This window comes from Henckelia pumila, chromosome 3 (assembly GCF_033568475.1).
Source record: "Henckelia pumila isolate YLH828 chromosome 3, ASM3356847v2, whole genome shotgun sequence".
Taxonomy (NCBI): domain Eukaryota; kingdom Viridiplantae; phylum Streptophyta; class Magnoliopsida; order Lamiales; family Gesneriaceae; genus Henckelia; species Henckelia pumila.
Window position 1 is genome coordinate 196,362,231 of NC_133122.1, and position 22,154 is coordinate 196,384,384.

The 22,154-nt window shown below is 34.3% G+C and overlaps 5 protein-coding genes across 5 annotated transcripts; 2 read left to right on the plus strand and 3 right to left on the minus strand.

Annotated features, from left to right (window-relative positions):
* The first annotated feature begins 772 nt into the window (after window positions 1-772).
* Window positions 773-1,256, plus strand: LOC140892636 (calcium-binding protein KRP1-like). Its single transcript, XM_073301581.1, has one exon. The coding sequence runs from the start codon at window positions 821-823 to the stop codon at window positions 1,154-1,156; it is 336 nt and encodes a 111-aa protein (XP_073157682.1). The 5' UTR covers window positions 773-820; the 3' UTR covers window positions 1,157-1,256.
* A 422-nt stretch (window positions 1,257-1,678) lies between these two features.
* On the minus strand, window positions 1,679-4,111 carry LOC140891000 (universal stress protein PHOS34). Its single transcript, XM_073299205.1, has 2 exons — window positions 3,333-4,111; window positions 1,679-1,952 (listed from the first exon to the last, which is right to left on the minus strand). Exons 1-2 carry the CDS (start codon window positions 3,991-3,993, stop codon window positions 1,933-1,935), a joined length of 681 nt encoding a protein of 226 aa, XP_073155306.1. The 5' UTR covers window positions 3,994-4,111; the 3' UTR covers window positions 1,679-1,932.
* A 1,411-nt stretch (window positions 4,112-5,522) lies between these two features.
* LOC140890731 (uncharacterized) lies at window positions 5,523-8,795 on the plus strand. The gene has a single exon (XM_073298744.1). The coding sequence runs from the start codon at window positions 5,558-5,560 to the stop codon at window positions 8,639-8,641; it is 3,084 nt and encodes a 1,027-aa protein (XP_073154845.1). The 5' UTR covers window positions 5,523-5,557; the 3' UTR covers window positions 8,642-8,795.
* A 231-nt stretch (window positions 8,796-9,026) lies between these two features.
* Window positions 9,027-10,292, minus strand: LOC140890301 (probable disease resistance protein At5g45490). Its single transcript, XM_073298063.1, has one exon. The coding sequence runs from the start codon at window positions 10,290-10,292 to the stop codon at window positions 9,027-9,029; it is 1,266 nt and encodes a 421-aa protein (XP_073154164.1).
* Window positions 10,293-14,590: 4,298 nt separating this feature from the next.
* Window positions 14,591-16,152, minus strand: LOC140893048 (putative cyclin-D6-1). Its single transcript, XM_073302121.1, has 6 exons — window positions 15,853-16,152; window positions 15,686-15,772; window positions 15,502-15,603; window positions 15,194-15,395; window positions 14,987-15,117; window positions 14,591-14,862 (listed from the first exon to the last, which is right to left on the minus strand). The coding sequence occupies exons 1-6, from the start codon at window positions 16,009-16,011 to the stop codon at window positions 14,692-14,694; spliced, it is 852 nt and encodes a 283-aa protein (XP_073158222.1). The 5' UTR covers window positions 16,012-16,152; the 3' UTR covers window positions 14,591-14,691.
* Between the last annotated feature and the right edge of the window lie 6,002 nt (window positions 16,153-22,154).

The window sequence follows — 22,154 nt, forward strand, 5'->3', positions numbered from 1 at the left end:
GATGAGTATTTGTCAAAGGTTAGGAGTTCAATTTTTCCTATCAACATATTCGTGGACTGGTCTGTCGCACGCATATGACTTGCTTAGTGCAATTTTCTTGGCTAACACAATTTGCAGTTATTACGTTAGTTCGGAGTTACCCACGTCATAAAAAATTAATAAGGTTGTTTAAAACATAGAATAAAGGAAATGCTTCACATTATACCTACTGCATTAGCTTTTGTACGTTCCCTGTAATTTCCAGGAAATTAAACAAACCCCATCCCATCAAACTCCTCGCAAACTTCTAAACGACAATGACACACGCATAAAAGTCCAAAAAAATAAATCTTTTATTTTATTTTATTTTATTTTATTTATCGGCTAGTTAACAAAATAGCCTTCGTCATGTTCCTTTGTCGAAAATAATCATTTCAAGTATATTCAATATTGTTTATTTAAAATATATATATTTTGCCACGATTATTCTCGAAAACATTCCTATACATATACACTTTCGATTATTTTATATAGTTGTTATGTTATATGTATGTTTAAACATGATTTTTTTTACGCAAACTATTTGAATTTTGATAAGCTTAAGGCAAAGACAAATATCGTCAAAATTAATGTCATTGCCAGAATCAGACGGAAACTTATTAGGCAAGATCTATCTGCTTCCACTCTTTTTCTCACACGAAATTTCGCTCCACAAAACTCAACTCCCTCCCCTTTACGATACACAGCTACCACTGTGTATATATATATATATATATATATATATATATATATATATATATATCTTTGCATCATTTCTTATCCAAGGCATACGATCATTGAAATGGCGAAAAGAAACATAAACGATAATGCCGTGGTGTTCGAGGATTTCTTTCCTTCGATGGTGGAGAAGCTGGGAGCTGAGGGGTTCTTGAATGAGCTCTGCAACGGGTTCCGCCTGCTGATGGATAGGGAGAAGGGATTGATCACATTCGAAAGTTTGAAGAGGAATTCGTCGATCCTGGGTCTGCAGACGATGAGCGACGAGGAAGTGAGGAGCATGCTGAGAGAAGGAGATTTGGATGGAGACGGGAGCCTCAACCAGATGGAGTTTTGTGTTTTGATGTTCAGATTGAGCCCTCATCTCATGAATCGGGCAAGAGCGTCCAATATGGTTTAATGACGTTATATTTAACGATGCATATATAATTTATTGTTCATGTACAAGAATTATGATAAATCTAGTATACGAATATATTTTTTCCCATAATTTAATTTTAATATCAACGGTTAGTCGAATCGGATAATCACATGTTAGTTTGATCCAAAAAAGATAGAAAAACATCTACCAGTATGTTAGAAAGTGGTAGAAAATAATATTGAACCAACCAAAATAATATAGAAATAAAAGAAGAAAATTATATCATGTGATGTTTCTTGATACGTAAAACAATATCAAGCATAGCGTAGCAAAAGCTGGAGCCTGGCTCTCAAATCGAACTTGGTCTGAGACGAGCTCGACCCAGTTTTGACCAAACTGTTTGAGAGTGGCTGAGCTCGCCTGCGCGTGCACCTTATATAGATAGAATAGTTTTTTTTTTTTTAACAAAGGTAAGGTTCATATTTAGAATGCATTACTTGCTTCCCAACTGGATTCTGGTAGTAGTACAACAGAACAGAAGTTATTCAGTCCTCAAAGGGATAAAGATGGCAATAAAACTTGAAGATTGGATTTGAACCATTACTCATACAGCAGAAAGCAATGCTAATCGCAAACAAAAGAAAGAGGCTCGATCTTCAACAAACCGATTGTTCAAACTTCACAAAACACAAAACATGCTGCTAACACATAAGAAGAAATAAAGCTCTTCACACAAGCACTCTGTAATACATACCCGTCGACCGTCGTTATGATTTCTCTAGTTTCTGGAATCACAATCTTCTACATTCATCCGCTCAAGTAGCCTTCTCCACATCTGCATTGTACAAAAGGTTAAAAAATTATACTTTAAATCCACATTATGAATAATGATATCAATTCTTGTGCATTTTCTAAGGAGCTATCTTCTCCAACTTGTCTAGGTATGACTCGAATGACTGTCAATGGAGATTTGGTTGATCCTGCTCATGTAATTCTTCCTATTGTATGAAAATAGAACTGTAACAAATTGTGGATGTTGAGGCTGGTTAATAAAAGTTGCACTTCTTGGCAGTAAATGGGGATGGTATCTTTTCCCTCGAATCTAAATAGTCAATCAATTGTGACAAACTATAAATACATCAGTCGTAAACTTTTGGAGGTTAATGAATGTTATTGAAACATTGTCCCCTTTCTTCCTCGTGTGCTCTTCATTCTCCAACTTTCCCTCAATATTTCAATTTCTTGGAGTTAATCGCTCACCCAAAGAATGTTGCCAGCGAATTTGGACTGCAGTGATTTATGCTCTGACGTTATTAAGGTTTTCAATAATATTTTTTTTAAAAAAATAGAACTTCCGTTATTCAACAATTTTGACAAAACACAGGTCATTATCACTTAATGTCAGTTTCAACTGAATAATTCGTATGTAGGCAATTCATATTTCATAGAACTGTAGAGGTCATCTTGCTAGTCAGTCTTCCTTGCATTAGTCTCAAAATGTTGAGTGATTTTACAAGAGTGGCCCACGGATAGAAGTCAAACAAAGATCTTGCACTGCAGAAGAAGCAAGAATTGAAGACCTCTCACAAAAGTCAGTCAACTATTGAATTGCGTAGTCATGCAACTTGGTCATCAACTTCCACTAATTTGGTTGATAGCAACATATGTACCTTTCTCTTTTCCCCGAGGAAATTAACTTCTCCACAAGATTGAAAACACCCAGCAATCAGATGTAAATTGAAAAATGTTTTGAGCAAGTTTCATGGAAACTAAAGCAAGGGCCAAAAAATTGGGTGCCAATTTCTAATTCTGCCACCTTCTACTTATACACCAACAGGACAGTGAGTTTTTCTAACTACAGCTAGTGTAACATTAAAACATTACTTCCTCAGCTACCAAACCACAGTTCCAACTCCAACACCAATTCAAAGTTTATCCATCCACCACCAAATTTATCAGTGCACCTTCGAATTCAAGCAGCAATGTTTTATTTGTTTATCCATTTATTTTCTTGGAGGTAAACATCACTAATCCACATAGAAGGGGTAAAAATAATCGAAGCCTACAAACAAAGCCAAGTAGGGAAATTTCCCTTTGTCGGCTTCTTGATTTCCCTCCTCTAACACAATATCACTGAACAAGCTATGAGCTTTGCAGATGTGTTATGATTTCATAAAATAAAGTTGAAGTTTTTTTGCAAGCATCACTTTCGTACCTGTATTCTTATCAGAAGCATCAAGATACACAGGCTCTTCTTCCTCCGGCACTGGATGCAGCTCCAACGCATTCAAAAGACCTCCATTAGCATTAGCGGGATCTCCATCTTTCTCATCTGGAAACCTCACAACTACAATGGGGCAAACGCAATGATGCACGCAATAATCACTTACGCTACCAAGTCTCCCTTTATTACTTCTCCTCGACGCTCCAAATCCCCTACTTCCCATAACCATCGCACTCAACCCTAGCCTCTCCACCTCCAAGCACAGCCTCTCCTTCATATCATGATCCTTCACTATATGGATCTTGAACGGAATGCTCGCCTCCACCAGCGGCAGCGCCAGGTCGTTCGCTTTCGAAGTGGTGAAATGATCGAAATCGTCCTCGATTTGCTGCTGCGATTTCTCTCCGGCGGCATCGACTGAAACGTCGGTGGCGCCCCAGTCGGCTCCGTATAGGACGGAGGTTGGTCGGACGTGCAGGAGGATGACGGCGTCGCCTGGGCGGAGGTAATTCTGAACAGCCCATTTAACGGCAAAGGCGCTCTCGTCGCTGAGATCGACGGCGATGGCGATCTTGCGGTTGGCGCCAGAGGTGGGGGTGACAGGCGGAAAGCGAGGGGAGGCGGGCTGGTGCAGTGTCGCCGCCGATGCCATGCAGTGAAGAAGCAAGGGATCGATTGATCGCCGGCGGAAGGTGAGGTGTCGGAATCAAATGGTGTCGGGTGCGCCAAATTCTATCACACTTACACGTCGGGGAAGACATCAATTGCGGTGGATTTTTATGATTATTAATTAAATAATAATTATACTAAAATGATCTGTTTTGTAAAAATAAAATATTGAACCAAATCAACCACATAATTTCCATGTACAAATAATATGAGATTTTAAAGATGAAAAATTTATGAATTTGATTATTAAGATTAATTTTTAAGCGATGGATCGTAGTTAAGTAGATAATTTTTTTAAGGCCTGTTGTATATATATATTTTTTTATGGCTTCATCTTTGTAATTAGGGCTAATTGCATCCACACCCCTGTAAAAAGTCTAAAATGCATAAAATCTTTGTATAAAATTAATAGCAATTTAGACCCTATGTTTTAAAAAAATTAGCATAAAAATCCCTATGAGAGGGTATAAATGTGCCCGAGTTTGTATAACATAGGGGTGAAATGTGCTACATTTTAAAAAACTGAGGGATGCATTAACCTATTAATATTTTTTAAGGAATTTTATATCTTTTACACTTTTCAAAGGAGGTGTGGATGCAATTAACTCTCGTAATTATGCTAGTTAATCGGGATATGGCTTGGGCTCGGCCAAAACCCCAAGTTTTTTTTTAAAAAAACATATATAATTATATTTTATAAAGTGTATGGTTTTAAAATATAATTAGTTATATTTTATAAAATATACATTTAAAATTAACATCTAATTTCAAGTCCAGTCACTAATTTGATATTTTAGAAATGAAATGAAATGAAATGAAATTCTCTTGCAAATTGAAAATTTGTTATGTTAAATCTTAAATACAAAATTTAAAATTTTCAAAAACTAATTGTTCTAGTTAGTTTGAATATTAGATATTTCATACCAAATATCAATATTTTCATAATATTGATGTGCTATTTATAATTTAGAAATCTATTTTTTTAATTAAATCTTTATGAACTAATTTATTTGTACCAATATTCTATTTTACTAGTGAACTAAAATGATATATTATAAAAATTTTCTTTTTAGGTGAATTAAAATGTAAGAAAAACAGTATTGTTTATTATTTCATTAAAAAAATAACAACAATTATATATATATATATATATATATATATATATATATAATCTAGCTCTCTAAATTTGTAACTTTTATATAAATATATGAAATTTTTATAGAAAATATTGATTACTCTCATCATATTAAAATGATATATAAATATATATAAGTTGAAGCCAATGCTATTCTTGACTAATTTGGACACTTATTCCTTTCCCTAAAATATCATTTGCAATTGCTTCCATCCAAATTCTACTTTTCCAAAACATTATTCACATCAACCTCAAATTCTTTTCTTTTCTTGCCTTAAACTCAATGGATCGCCTCATAATGTCCTCTGCCTATATATGTCCATCTTGTGTTCCCCATTGAATCAAACGAGGTTCCATGGCAAAAAAATAGTCAATCCTTTTCTGTTCATATCTATCAAAATTCTTCCAAGTCATGTCCACTGATCAAGAATCAGCACGGCCTGAAAACGAAACCACCCCAAAAGATTCATCCTCACATGCTCAAAATCTCACCCAAAACACCGCAACCAACGAACCAGAAACCGAGCCCAAGCCAGATTCTGGTTCCAGCGTCCCACAAGTTGAAAATGATATCACATCCAGCAGCACTAATCTACCTCCAAACGAAGGCATAAAAGAAGATGATAATGCAACCTCGGAACAAGGTTCTGCTCCTCATGAAGTCGAGCCACCAGCAAACGAGACCTCGAAAGATTCCGATGACACCACGCAGGCTGCTGAAACTAGCAAACAAGAACCCCATGACGCCGCAACCCTTGGAAAGGATGCTATTCCCCAATCAGTTGCAGATGACAATACCTCAAATATCCCATCCCCTCCCAGCAATGATCCAGCACAAGCTTCATCAATCGACAAACAAGAAGCTGGTGATACAAAAACTTCTAGTCCAGATTCTGATCCAAGTGCCCAAGAGATCCCACCAGCCCAAGATGAAAGTTCGTCCCAAAACCAGCCACCTCCTGAGGATAATGTTGCACAAATTACAGAAATCAGAAGCCTGGAAACAGAGGATATCGAAACTTCGAAACAGGATTCTGCCACTTCGGCTGATCTTCAACCCGTGGATACCACACCAAAAGAAAATGCAACCATCTCAAAAGAATCTTCTCCGCCTAAGAATGATGTCACCCAATCTACGCAAACCAGAAATCAAGAAATTGATCATACCGACGCCATTGAAGACCATCCTCTTGATCAATATGCAGCACCGTCTGAAAATGAAGCCACTGGTAGAGATGTATCTGCTCCAAACGACGTTCGTACGCAACCAATATCAAGCGGCACACCGGAAAGGGTGCCAAATCGGGAGACTGCGACGAAGGCCGCTGATTCCCGTCAAAACAAAAGCTCAATTTGGAAGCAGCTTCGTTGTTTCTCTTTGAAAAGACACAAAGGCTCATCGTCCAAAACATCTGGTGGCAATGAAAGTTCTATGGAGAAGTTATCGTCCAAAACATCTGGTGTCAATGAAAGTTCAATGGGAAATTTATCGTCCAAAACATCTGGTGTCAATGAAAGTTCTATGAAAAGTTTACCAGATAATGCTCTTCCAACCTTGATACAAGCAGATATTAAATCTGTCGATAGGGAAACAAGTACGCTCAGGGATTACAATGATCGCCTGATTGATCTGAATGTCGACGCTAGAAAAGAGTTCGCTACAATCCCTGAGGGGGGCAATTATAAAGAGTTGAGAAAGTCTATGATCAAACTGAAGCTTCTGATTCCTTCGCAGAAAGACGTCGACTCGAGCGTGTTTAAAGATTTACAATCACGTCTCAAGTCCAGGGAAAGCATTCCGACATATTTGCTCGAAAAGATGCCTCAGTTGCACGGTGATGGTGTCTTTTGTGACAGTCCAGAGATGAAAGATTTCCAATCTATTTACAAAAATCTTGACCACAAGTTGAGGCTTTGTTTGTTATGTTTTTCAATATTCCCTGGAAATGAAACGATCAGGAAGAGATTAATGGTCCGGTGGTGGCTCGCCGAAGGCCTTTTGAGTGAAGTGGAAGAAGCCGCCAAATACTTTGGTGTTTTGAAAGAAAAGGGGTTCATTGTTCCCGTCAATAACAACAGAAGCCCTTACATCGGGAGGTATCGAATGCATCCCCTTTATCAATCTATGCTGAAAATGCTGGCTGAGAAGGCCAAGTTCTTTAATTTTGATAAAAAAGGAAAGCCGACTCAAAACTACAAAGAATCTTTCCAAGCATGCTTGGTGGGGGAAGGATTGCTTTCGTACGACGATTTGAAAGCTAATGTAGTGAGCATTGATGGTTTGGAGAAAGTTCATCTGGTGATGAATGTAGAAGAGCCGATTCTTGATTTCAAGCCTCATTGGTTTTCCTCGATGACGAACGTGAACGTGTTGTACTTGGGTAGGTGGCAGGCCTCAGATGCTGCCCACATTGAAGTAGAGGAGACCAACTTCTTGGATGGATTGGAGGATATGAATTCCATCAAATTTTTAAGCCTCCAAGGGATTTCAAATATCATAAAACTTACTGAATCCATCTTACGTCTGAAAAGACTGGAGTGCTTGGATCTAAGAGCCTGCCATAACCTTGAGGCCATTCCAAAAGGAATCGGATCGCTTACACGCTTAACACATTTGGATATGTCCGAGTGTTATTTGCTGGATCACATGCCCAAGAGTCTGTCAAAGCTCCAAAATTTGAAGGTGTTTAAGGGGTTTGTTGTTAGCAAGAAAAATTTGGAAGATTCGAACTCATGCACCCTTGTTGAATTGAAAGAGTTGAAGAACCTAACTAAATTGTGCATCTACACTACTTGGAAGCATTTCCCTAGAGAAGAAGACATCAGTTGTTTGGAGAATTTAACAAAACTTTGCAAGCTAAGTATCGCTTGGGGAGGAGAAGCCTTAAAAGAAGAAAGAGAAGCCGACACCGCGGCCACCCCTTCAGAAGTTAAAGGAGACAACTCGGATGCAAGAAAGGAAAGAGACGCCTCCAAGTGGTTTCAATTGAAAGCCAATAATCCAATTTTATCTGCTCTTTCTAGGGGAGGAGAAGCCTCGAAAGCGAAAACAGAAGGCGGCACCTCCCAGTACCCTTTAGCAGCTGGAGGAGATACCATAAAAGAAAAAAGAGAAAAACAACAATCCAAACTTCCTTCCACACTGAAAAAACTGGATCTCAAGTGTTTTCCATTGAAAGACACTCCAAGTTGGCTAGAAATCGCGAATCTGGAAAACTTGGAGAAACTCTACATCAGAGGTGGGAGATTTTCTGATTTAGGTCAGTATCATCAGCACAACGATCATTCGCATACCAAGGTTTCTTGGAAGGTGAAAGTGTTGCGCCTCAAGTACTTATCTAATCTAGAAATGGAGTGGAGACAGCTCCACGAGCTGTTTCCTGATCTGGTGTACTTGGAGAAAATCAGTTGTCCAAAGCTTACATTATTCAACTGCGGCCACGCCGGCGTGTGGACCAATCCGACAAAATTGAAGGCTATGGAAGAGGGTCGTTAATTGGTTGCATGCATGCAAGCTCAGCGTCAGCTAAGGAGGGCAAAGCAATTGTAAATATGTAAATTATATTATGCGTAATTGTCGCGTGTAAACAATTATGTGTCTTTGTATTGTGTTTGAAAGTTTGTCATCTTATTGTTTGTGAATTTTATGAATCATCTATAACATTCAATGTGCATGCAATATATGACTCTGCAGTACTCATGAAAAGTAAAATTTTCACATGATTCAAATAAGATCGGAGAACCATCGATCTCACGAAATGAACTCATGAAAACGATCTCATAACACTGCGTTTTCTTTTTCTTTTCTAATGTTTTATAATAAGTAATGTGCACACAAAGTCACAAACAAGATGAAACACACGGAGTGAATGAAATTAAATTCATGCAACAAGTGGACCCTTCCTAATTTCCTCTTCCCCTTCCCCTTCCCCTTCCCATTTGCCTTGTTTATAGTTATGGATCATAATTTCCCCCAACATCATGGCAATCAGCGGCAGGCCTCCACATCTTGCCACGATTTCTCCCCGTATCTTCTCTTCATCCTTCTCCATCCAATACTTGTCCAGAATTCTGTTCTTGAAGATTTGCCAGATGCTCTCTTCGTCTTCCAGAGGTGTCAGCCTCTTCATGTTCTTCTCGCCCACCATATCAATTCCCCAGCTCTCACATCTGCTCGTGACAATCACACAGCCGCCGCTACCTTTCGGCAATCCATAGGAAAGCCTCTCTTTGTACAGATTATCTTCTTCTGCTAATGAGGAGCAAAATTCCTTGAACCACTCGTCCAAATGCCAGATATCATCCAACACGACCAAGTAACTTTTACCCTCCAATTGCTTTCGAAGTGCCAACAGGAGCAACCTGAGACCCCCGTCCCCGATTTCGTCGATCACCTCATCTTCGAATCCCAGGCTCCTCAAGAAACTCTTCACGACCTCTTTCTTGTAATCTTCTTCGCCTTCCGGGTGCTTAGACGACATTTCTACCCAGATTCTTGGCATAAAGTGTTGCTTCACTTGTTGGTTATTGAAAGCAACTTGGCAGAAAGTTGTTTTCCCGACCCCTGCCATCCCCACGATCCCGATAGCTTGGAACTCTTTGTTCCTCGTTTCTTTCCTCAAAAGAAGCCTCTCCATGGCCTTGGATTTATCATCAATGCCCCAAATCTTTTTCATATCCACGTGATAAGGATTTTCCAACCCGCGGCGGGGCTTAATTTCATCTTGTACTGAAAGTACTCCAGACTTGTGTGAATGATCTTCTTCATGATCATCATCATCCCCTTTCTTCTTGCCATGTTTTGAATCTTTATCCAGCTTGTGTACTTGAGGATGTGCTTCAAGATCCTTTCTGATTTTCTTCAACTTATCCATAAGCTGGCCGTTCAAGACAATTTGCGCCGTGGGAGAGTAATGGTTGTGCTTCTCCAGTACCAGTCGCCACTCGGCTACTATGTTGCTGAGATAGTAGATGTTTTCTTTTCGTATCACAGCATCAGCCGCACCGGTATTAGGTGTCTTTATTTCGATCAAAGTCTTCAATTTCTTGCATTCAACGAAGATGGAGCTCGACGCAAACGACGGCTCCTTGTCGATCGCCTGTGTGAGTTGTTCCAACAGGAATCGTTCGACGTCTTCCATTTCCATTTTTTGTGTATTGGGTCGGGCAAGAGTTACGTTACGTTCCTTTTTATGCTTGGAAGATGATAAAAAGTATATGTGTGTTGTTTAGTAAACAAGAAGCTAGAGATCGATTCTTAACTTGCATATATATATAGATGGCTTATTACATTTAACTTTATAGAAATCTCTTTTCTTCTTTAAAGTTTGTTTCTTTATTTCTTTATGAGATGCATTGCTGAGGTCCCAGAGTTGGGATTGCTTCAAGTGAAGACGATTCTTTATATATTGTATTTCTAAATTCCTCAGATTATCCGAGTCTCTGACTATATATGTTTGAAAATAATATGTTTCTAGAATGTATTGGATAATTAATTTGAATATTTGATTGTATTAGTTTTGTATAAGAATTTTAATTCTAACTCTTTTGTTTAACTTTTTTCGAACTATTTTATTCAATTTTTTTGTGTGAATCCGCAGTTAAAATTAGATATATCAAAAAATCGAAAGTGTGTGACAGATATGGAGTTTTTTCATTTGTTCATTGTCAAAATTATTTTTAATTATCAAATTATCATACAATGAAAATATTTTTCAATCTAATGTATCACGTTAGGTGTGAAATAAACAAATTCAAGCCCCTGGAAAAGGCTTGATTTGAAAAAAATTTTAAGAAAAGTTTGAAATCATGAAAAATAGACATTCTGAATTATTGTTTTAACGATGAATTATTTATAATGATAAGATTTATATTATTTACAACGTTTTATAAATGTATGATTGATTAATAATGTTAAAATATTTATATTGGATCAAACAAATATATTTATAATGATTTATATATGGTTTTTTATGGATGCGTTTTGAAAATGTTATATTAATTATAGTAATCTATATGTCCACAACCTGACAAGTCCAACGTGATTTGGACCCGTTCGACCCGCTAAAATAATGTTATATTTTACTTTTAATCACTGCATATAAAATTATTTTAAAATAAATAAATCAAAGTTTTATTTTTAAATTTTATATTAATAATGTTTAGGAACAAAACAATGTACAGCAAGTAAAAAATATATTAATTTATAATAAGCACAGGATAAAATTATTTCAATCATAGAATTTTATAAACTAAAATTAATTAAGTATTATGGTTCAAAAATTTAAAATTTATATATACTATTATATAATTAATATATAACATTGTTATATAAGTAATATAAATATAAATAATATAAATAGAAAAGCAAAAGCCTTTTTGTTTTCAAATCAGATAAACAATCAATTAAGTACTACACGTATCTCTTACACGCGATGCATGTATATACACAAATTTTTCTTTTAATTACATGCGACACGTGAATATACATTTTTTTTTTTTTGCATGAGAAGCGTGCAAATTCTAATATTTTTTTATACTCAAATTTTTTATGCTAATTGATTTTCACAAAATTTTAAAAAATGACATGATGAATTAAATTTATGTATATGTACACATGAAAGAATATGTACACAATAACCACATATAAATAATATAAATATTTTAAAATTGATGGGTTAATACTCATTTTAGTCTCTCTTATTTGTCACTTTCATCAAAATAGTCGTTCTTTTTTTCGCACTGCCAAATTGATCCCTAATATATCGAAATTATTCTCAATTTGATCTTTGCTGTCACATTTTGATTGTCTGACAAATATTTCGCTTGCGTATTGTCAACTTTGATCAAAATTCATTTTAAAAGTCGTTAAAGGGATCAAAGAACCTAATTCATCTTAAATTATAACAAGTGGTTTTCATATGAACTATTGAAACAGTAACTCAACCTATCTAATTTTCGTGGCGAGACGAATTTGTCCGATACATGTTTAAACGGCTCTAGTACGTATGTATCTATAATTACAAATAACTAATAATATAATAATTAGAATGAACGTTGAAGTCACGTCTCTATAAATAGCGTGAATTTTAAAAATATTATTTTAAAAATTGAAGTCACGTCTTTTCAGACCATCTTCAACCACAAATATCATTTTGGTGCAAGTTTTTCACTAAAATAGTGCAATTTCTGTACAAATTACAACATTCATATTCAACTCATTTACACCAAATCTTGCACCAAAAGGAATATTCTCGAAATATTCTTTTTATTTTACATATATTAATTATTATTATTCAATATATTTAAAATAAATAAATATTAAATTAAATTAATTATTTTAATAATTTTTTGATTAACATTTAATTATTAAACAATAATTTAAATATTAAATTATTATTTACAATTTAAAAAACAAATAGAATATAATAAATATTTAATTATTATTTAAAAAACTAATAAATATAATAATTAAAAAATAATTTAATTTTTTTAAAAAAAATTAAAAAGTAAAAAATGGTTGCGCCAAATTTCCTGTGCCAAATTTGGCGCAGGAGTGAGTAGGACGCTATTTTGGTGTACAAAATGCACCATTTTGGTGCTCGGTTGGAGTGGCCTCGAGGGGGTGACTTTGATTATTTCACGCCCGACCTTTTGGGCGTGATACATCAGTTTCGAAATCCTTTTTATTTGATGGTAGTTTGATTTAGGGGTGTAAACGAATCGAATCGAGCCGAATAATGATAAAATTTTAAGGTTCGAATTCGGCTTGAAATAAAGTTCGAGTTCGGCTGAAACATTCGAACCTATTCGTGAATTATTGCTCGGATATTATGTTTTGAAAGCTCGAAATGTTCGAAAAGGTTTGAAATGCAAATATATTTATTCTATAATATATTATATTAATTAAATATTAAGGTTCGCGAACTATTCGCGAATTATCTAACAGAATAATTTTGTCTCGAGTTCGGCTCAAAAAAAAGTTCGAACATGTTCGAATTCGGCTCGAGTTCGATAAGCTCGAATACGAATCAAATATTTATCGAGCGAGCTCGTAAAGCTCACGAACTGGCTCGGTTCGTTTGCACCCCTAGTTTGATATTTTTTATGATTGAAATTAATACTTTCAATAAACATGAAAAAACCCCGTGATGGTTCGAACACGTTAACTTCGATTATGGGTCGGGTCATGAGTTTAGACGGATATTGGAATAATGGTATTTCAAAATTTAAATGGATCGGGATTCGGATCCTAGAATATCTTAACGTCAGATATAGTATTTTCGGGCTTTGGGCCACCACAGGCTTCGGCCCAGTTGCATCGAATTGTATTTGGTTTCATCTAAGGTGCAATCCAGTTAAACCGAGCGGGCATCATTTCAAATTCTTTTCATATATACATATATTCGAGCATAAATTTCATAAATCATTTATAATATTACTCCAATTTCCATTCAAAATATTATTTTGGAAAATAAATTGATGATTTTAAACAGAAACAAATATTGTCCAAAATGGTTCCAAATACTCGTCAATTTGGAATTGTTTGTAGGTTTGGTTCCAATGATGACATGATAAATGGTATATTCTATATGAATAACATAATTAACTCTAACAATTTGTAAAATTTGAGTCAAAAGTTTATTGGATGAAACAAGAAAGTTTAATAAATTAATTATAAAGCTTCTAATATTATTAATTCAAAATAAAATTTTTAATTACAAGATCTACCAATCAAAACGAAAAATTCTTATGCTCCCAAATGTTAAGGTTTTGGGAAGGAAAAACAAAATGAGTAATAGAATGGACAATCACACTTGTTGTTCGACGCACGTGGAATATCCTAGCATCTCAAAAGTGCACGTAGGAAGCATGTGATATCTGTAGCAATTGCTATATTATAATTTGGATCTTCTTCTGGACAATTGACTGTTTGCACCGTCAAAATATAATCGAAAAAAACTTGCTGAAAATTTTTAAGCGAGGAATACACTCACTTATTTAAGCGTGTGTGTTGTCACGCGAATTTTTTTAGATAAATTTTATAAATCAATTCTCATTATATCTTTATTTAAAAAATAATAATAATATAAAAAAAATTGTTAAAAATAGTTAATTTATCCAATGTACGATAATATTCTGACGGATATATATTATATCGGGACACAATGGGCATATTAATTGCCATCGCTTCCAAGGACACTAAAGGTGCATCCTTTGGAAAGAGACACTTCAATCTTGAAGACAACGTTTCCCCAACGCTTCCGACCCCATATTTATTATTCTATCACACTGCCACTTTTTAATTATCCTTCCCCGCATTCTTTTTATTGCACAAATAACAAACAAAAATAAACATTCTTTTTGTCTTTTCTCTGCGTTTTAATTTAATTATAATGGTCAGAGTCAGACTACTAGTTAAACTTTTAAAAACATCGACGTAACCTTCTTTTCTTTTTTCTGTTTATACAACGAAATATAGTCATTTTGTTCCTACTCACCTTACAATAAGAGTGCGAGTAAGTACACCAAACGAAACAAAAATTATCAATCGCGAGGGAATTTTGAACCACCGGTGGCAACGGCGTCGCCACCGGAGCTCGTGCATTGCCGGTCAAGGACACTTGTCGGCGTCAAAGTACAACTCCCCGGACTTGGCTCACACCCCGCCGTGGTCGCGATCTCCTGCATCGAACCCAAGCAATCCAACAGTCTATCCTGCAATATTTATGACGAAATAAATAAATAATTAACTGCATAATTGTTTGAAGAAGATAAGATTTGGAGTGAAAACATTTTTAAATAAAACAGTTGAAAAACTTTATGCTACTACTATGCTTACTCTGTCCAAATATTCACATGAAGAAATCGCGGATAAGGAAGAAGAAGCTCTCTGAGGCATCAATTCCTGAATGGCGCAGAGAAGAGCTGAAGCTGCGGTTGTTGAAGGATTGTGCTCCAAAATCTTCAACACTGCAATTAACAAAAAAAAAACATTAATCATCAAGAAAAAAAACTAAACATTACGCATGAAAAATTAAATGAATACCAGTTTGAACGTTGAAGATGATATCTGAAGCTCTGTGTATGAGAGCTTGAGTTAAAGACGAGTCTTGGATCTCGAAAAAGGAAACGAAATAGCCAAGGAAGGAGAAAGGAGTGATAGATCGCATCCTCCATTGCAGAGTCGCTAGAATAATAGTCTCCATTCGTTGAACCGATCGCGAATCAAACTCGAATCCTTCTTCCCTCTGTTAATTTCATGAGAGTAGACATGTTACATTCAAACGTAATCCAATTATTTCTAAAAACTTCAACAAATTTATTGAATCAGATTACCAGAATCTGTAATATTACCGATAAATCGGCGAGGATAGCTGATAAATCAGAGTTCCTCATCTTCGCCGCAAGTGAAAGGCATGCTACAACCAAAATGTGCGAAATCCATGGCCTTTTATCCTGATTCACATCAGTTCCCGATACAAATTAATCGCGAAACTCATCGCTGAAAACGCGTTAATCTTCGAAACACAAAATTTACCAGAATTTCGTGTTTAGATATGAACCGGTCGATGTAATTCACAGCTAGGTATACTAGCAACGGATCTAAATGATAGGAGAATTTCGCCTGCAGAAACAAACACCACCAGATTGAATCAAACATCAACATCAAGTGTAATAAAACTCCAATAATAGATAAAAACTTACGTGAGATATGAGTGCGAGAGCACGGCGGCGGATTGTAAATCTTGATTCGGAGGATTGGAAGGAGAGCAAACAGGGCATGTGTTGGGATTCGTTAGCGAAGAGGGACGGAACGCCGTCGTATTGGTGGATTGTCAATGGATTCTGAAGATCCAGTTCCATTTTTGTATTTTTGGCTGAATTTGAAGAAAGAGGAAATTATATTTATAGTGTGTGGACTGTGTATGGGAAGAACAACTGTATGGAACCTTCAACTCTCTGTAGAGTGTCCCCTATTTATTCAGGCGAATCCATTGTTAGGTGATAAAAAGGTTATCACTCGACTCGACTCAACTCGACTCGACCTAATGTTTATCTAGCTAACTCAATCATTATTTTACTTTTTTCTTAACAATATTTTGAAATTTTATAAAATTTTATAAAAAAACTGAAAAGTAAACACTAGGTAAATAATTTCGAAAGCTTACTCAATGAACAAGGAATAATAACGACTACAAATTTCATTATATATGTATATATATATGAAAGAATTAGAAGAGCGCGTCATGAGGTTGTGAGGTTTATATCTGAACTTATATGCTCTTCGACACCAAATGCATCCCCCTGTACTATGATTTATGTTGGTACTTAGAAGCATTAATTTTTTTTAAGAGAACTTTTTAAAACGATTATTTTGTAATCTATTTTATTTTATTTTTTTCAATTTTTATCGTATTAATCGAAGGTTTTAGTATAGTAGGGACTGATGTCACGTGGTATTGGGCAATGAGACAGTGCCAAGTGGGGGAAGGAGTTTCTCCCTGGATTTATTAATTAATATCTGTACCTGACAACATTCTTCTGTGTCACACATGTGACTACAATAAATGCCTTGATTTATCTGTGTCGTATCATCATTTTCATATGAATCTACCATTAGCATAAATTTAGCAAACACGAAACTTTATACGTGTTACATCCCGATTATGCAAATCGCTGGTGAGGCATATATATATATATATTAAAACTCGACATACATCATATATGATTTTATACAGTGGTTTATACTATAAAATTTTATTTTTGCATAGATATGACTCGACGTTTCGACGACTCGACGATGATCAACAATCTTTTTTATAGGAAATTTATAAGTTTCTGCTTGAACAAATATTTATAAAAATATTTATAAACGTATTTTTTCAATAAATTCTTTAATTTTTTAATTTTTTTTGAGAATAAACATGTTTTCGGATAATTATTCTAGAAAAAAAATTATAATTAAAAAATAATTAAAAAAATTCTTGGACAACTATTCTACAAAAACCATTTAATTGTCATTTTCTTCTTGTTTGCAAATGATTCATCCATTTGATCCTTGTTTTTTAGTTTTAAAAACATAAACAAATTACGTCTCACTCATTCTTTTAAAATTACACTGAAGAAACGTTTTTTTTTAAAATTATGTTAATAAATTTATACAAAAAAAATGATCCAAACATATATATTAAAGTTTTTTACTTATAAAACACTAAAATTATTTCTAAAAGTACTAGTCTAAATTAAACATACCTAAATGAAATATATTTTTGTCATATGATCAGTGTGTTATATACCTTAGAAAGCAATAGTTGTCTTAGTTAGGAAAACTATGATCGATATATGAATTTTGAACGATTGTACAATTTAAAATATTTAAATATTTAAATTGTACACAATGATCATAAGTTATGAATTTTGTCAAAATGTTTGGCGCTCGACGACATGACGTATGATAATCATATTGTATTTTTTTTGCATATATATAAATCATATTGTATATATGTTAAGAATTAAATATATTGAGACGAAGGATGGGCCCGACAACTTGTGTAGAATCTCTTTCGTACCAGGAATTGAAGCACCAATACATTGTGTGGTTTTGATTGATTTAACATCGAACTTTACTTTTCTAACCAATTTTTCAGTATCTTCAGGTTTATATAGATTAGGAGTTTTATTTAGGGCCATTGCTACGATATAATATTGCTTCCTCAAACTTAAATAATAATTCGATAAGTAGAGCTAATCCTAAATCAAGAATTTTCAAGTACAAAATTAAAGTAAAACTAAATTGGAAAAAATTCTTAGACCGGATTAAAACTATATATATATAATAATAAATTTAAACCCGCTATAATAACTAATTTATGTACTTATGGCAAATATTTTTTATAAACTCAAAATATTCTTTAACCAGTTTTATGTCCCAAATTTATCATTCCATCATGTGTTCTCAAATATCATTTCACTTCAACTCAAAACTTTGATAACTTAATTTCATTGTAATGTTTTTTTCACCCATTTACACGGCATCAGTCATCACATACATAATATGTGTCACGATGTGCTATATATATATATAAGAGGTCCCAATCTCTCTAGAATTAAACCGATACCTACATAATGTTTCCCATTCACGTGAAACATGCATTCCTATTGCTTTTTCTTTTTTTTTTTTTTTGTAATTAGGTCTTTATATGTTATGCCAAAATGTGTGTTTAGATATATATGTGTGTGTTGCGTATACTGTTAGGTTATAAACTCATCCCAAAAAGTTTGTTTATTGAATGGTATGACCTTATGAATTTATAATTAATCAACTCTTTATTAATTTAGAATTTCAATGTGGGATATCATAACATATAGACAAGAAGTAAATATTCACATGTACAGTTAGCATTTTTAAAGTTAATTTATATACCTATATACCCGAGGATATATATATCTGTGTGCTACGTACACCAAAAGTAAACGTTTGCCATAATACAAGTAGCATAGTATCTCCATCCTACGTGATAATTGATTTTTAGAAGTGTTGGTCTTTAATTTTCACTCGCATACTCTTTTTGTCAAAGTGTATGGTCACTTTACTCCGTAACAATGATTCTGTTCTTGGCATGTGGTTGATTTCAATAATTCCAAGCCTTTAATAAATAATCCATAATATATATATATATATAGAGTTTTGCTATCCTGCCCACCCACCGTGCCCACATAATGTGCCCACCATGAGGTGACACTCAACTATTGGACGCACAATTCATCACATCTAATAGTTGAGTGTCACCTCATGGTGGGCACATTAGGTGGACACGGTGAGTGGGCATGATAGCAAAATTGTATATATATATATATATAGTTATATATATACATAATTTTGACATGATGAACACCTATATAAGTACCGATTGAGGAGACGTTCACTTATTAATTAAATATACATGACACCATCTTAGCGGTACTCACAATGTGCTCACCATATCAAAACCGATATTATATGTCCACCATGTAACAAAGCCCGTGTCACTTTCTCTTTGACTGGATGCTTCAAAGTTTTACCATGTATGACAAACATATATCTTTCAGACGATCACACACAATGTTGCTTTAATTAGCATAGTAATTGCTCCATTTTATGCACAAACCAGTAAAGTAGTACAAATATGACAATAGAAGAAACGTTTGATACGTAGAAAGTTTATCTAGTTGAAGGGATAAATTATTTGGATGATGACTTTATATATCTAAGTACGTACTTTTCCCACTTGTTTAGTTTTTGACCTAGTCGCATAATTTAATTCATACACGAAAGTTAATGAAATATTAACTAATAGATCATTAGTGTCGTATATTAGGTTTTGTACGTATGAGATTCTAATTATTTTTGTCGACTTATCGATGGGAGTTTTGGAATGGAACAAGACTTGGCTTTATGGGGTTTGGCCAAAAGAAGAGAAACAAATGTTGATTTTTCTCTTTTAGTTAGTGTTTACACACCTAAATAATTGGAGATTGTACACTTTGGTATTTCACCCCTTTTTTCTCATATTCTTTGCTTCAATGTTGAGATTATATATATGCTGTTGTGTCTTTAATCTTGCATGCAAAAGGATTCTCTATATATACTAGCTTTTCATTGATACAAGAGAAAGCCTTGGGCCTCATTTACAATTCCTCTTGTACTCGATGGAACTAGAATATCTTTCGCTTTTACTTTCTTACTTTTCCTATCTTTAAATTAATTCCTAGCTAGCTCATTTTATATATATCTTTTCTCATGTTCTTCCCTTGAAAACTTTATAGGTTTGACTTGCAGTCATGCGCCATATTAAATCGCAATTAAATGGTTGTGGAGGTCCCGCATATATATTTTATGTTCATTAGCTATAATATACTTACATAGTTTATGACTTGCATGTGTCATGTCGATACTATTTTTTAAAAAATAATGGGACACCAGGCATGTTGTTATTTTATTAGCGTACTAAGTAAATATAAGAACTAATGCAGTAGCCTATAAACCATTAATTTAATAAGATAAATAGTACTGAGCAAACCCGTGCAATAAGGTCGATCGAGAGGAATCAAACTTTTGACTAATAAATGGACAAGCCGTCAACTATTACACAAACTTGGATATCCCGTCAACCATGTTGATACCATTGTTTCTCTCAATATATATGTCATGTTGTTCGTCCGGCCATCCCAATACGTTCCATCTTCCCAATTTGCGTTGTTTTACACACCGAGGCAACAAGACACGCTTGGGTTTCTATCCCAATCGACGTTGCCACCACGATGTTCACAAAACTTGATATATATTTTGATAGTTGCAAAACTAAACAATTAAAGATTAATTTATGATTTTTAGAAAACAATTAGTCCCCACAAAAAGTATATATGCACACCCATGACGCTGAAATTGGTCCGCTATTGAACTTTGTATGTAGGTGGAAATGATTAATATAGAGAGGCGGCACGCTTATATTTAATTTATATGTATATATATATATATATATATGAATGAATGTGTAACTAAAAAGAACGTAGCTAGACATGAAAATTGGAGTGCATGCATTCACGCCTTGGATCCCATGCACAGGCATCATCATTGTTGTTCATCAGTATATGGACAGGCACCCCGTGGGCCTTTTCATTTTACAAATTATACACACACAACGTTTGATATTCCGTCGATCGTGGACTACACATAATAAAATAAAATATATAATACTCTATTATTATTTTGTCTTTATACAAATATGTGTGCTGACATTCACCAGACCAAATTTTTTTAGAGTAAATAATAATATAAAGTATAAATTTTCGAGAATCCGAAAATAATACTTTTAATTTTCTTAAACCAAATAGATCATAGAGTGCACACAAAATTCATGCACACTGTTGTGCAGGAGAACAAGATTATATATATATATATATATATATATATATTTATATATATATGTCATGAATCATGATCACCTATTGTCCTATATAATAAGTCAATAAAAAAGGGATAATTAATTAATTGATTGATTAATTAACATCAATAACAATGTGATTAATATATTACTCTTTATGTGGCAAAACATACTCCCAATCCCCTTTTTTAAGAACATGGGGGGAATCACCCTAGTAAAATAAATGTAAAAAATATTTTTATTTTTTTTATTAATTTTATGTGTAAAACCATAGCTTTCCAAAGTTAGTTCCTCTTGCATTGTCCTATTTCCCCTTAATAATGATTATTGAATCCGTACTTTGCCCGATCGATCTTCTAGCTAATTACAGCTTGTTAATTAACCAATCTGAGGTGAATCTCTGGACCATATTATGGGCTTCAAATTACCAGCCTTAAAAATATGTATTGGGTACAATGTATTAGAAGCCTGTACTGCAAACCCAATTAAGGTCGGGCTGGGATCTCTTTGCATCGTTATTGGGTACTTAAAACTGGAATATGGCCCAACTAAGTTAGTTCAAAGCCCCAATTAGAAGCTCGGAGTCAGAACTATAAAAAGTCCAATTTCCCTTCCCGAGGATGCAGATGGATGGAAATATTTGAAGTCATGAACTTCAAATCTGATTGGTGACGCCTAAAAATCTATTGGGCTCAAGTCCAATTATAAGGTCTATTTCAATTTTTTTTGTTTAGTATCTTTTGGTAATGAGTCCAATCAATTAAAAATAAAGCCCAGGATTTATTTATTTGGTCTGATTTTATTTAATAATTATTTATTAAGTCTCTTTAATTATTAGGCCCATAAATCTATGAAAAACTTATAAGAGACATAAGTTCATAAAACTCTCGAAATATCTATTCATAGTCTAAGTCGTATTATTCTTAAGATACACAATTTTAAGATAGTGTTTGAAAAAATTTCTAGGAAGAACTTCTCAGATTTTTTTTAACAAAATTTTGAAATTTTGTTAAGGAAAAGTTGAGAAGTGCTTTTTAGAAGCGCCCTCAAACATTACCTAAATGGTCCAAGTCAAATCATATC

What these genes read in the sequence shown, in the direction of transcription:
- LOC140890731 (XM_073298744.1), top strand. Translation starts at nt 5,558, where the DNA reads ATGTCCACTGATCAAGAATCAGCACGGCCTGAAAACGAAACCACCCCA.
- LOC140891000 (XM_073299205.1), bottom strand. Translation starts at nt 3,993, where the DNA reads ATGGCATCGGCGGCGACACTGCACCAGCCCGCCTCCCCTCGCTTTCCG. An exon ending in TGCTTCTGATAAGAATACAG is followed by an intron (nt 1,953 to 3,332) that starts GTACGAAAGTGA and finishes TGTACAATGCAG; the next exon opens with ATGTGGAGAAGGCTACTTGA.
- LOC140890301 (XM_073298063.1), bottom strand. Translation starts at nt 10,292, where the DNA reads ATGGAAATGGAAGACGTCGAACGATTCCTGTTGGAACAACTCACACAG.
- LOC140892636 (XM_073301581.1), top strand. Translation starts at nt 821, where the DNA reads ATGGCGAAAAGAAACATAAACGATAATGCCGTGGTGTTCGAGGATTTC.
- LOC140893048 (XM_073302121.1), bottom strand. Translation starts at nt 16,011, where the DNA reads ATGGAACTGGATCTTCAGAATCCATTGACAATCCACCAATACGACGGC. An exon ending in CTCTCGCACTCATATCTCAC is followed by an intron (nt 15,773 to 15,852) that starts GTAAGTTTTTAT and finishes TTGTTTCTGCAG; the next exon opens with GCGAAATTCTCCTATCATTT. An exon ending in CTATCCTCGCCGATTTATCG is followed by an intron (nt 15,396 to 15,501) that starts GTAATATTACAG and finishes TGAAATTAACAG; the next exon opens with AGGGAAGAAGGATTCGAGTT.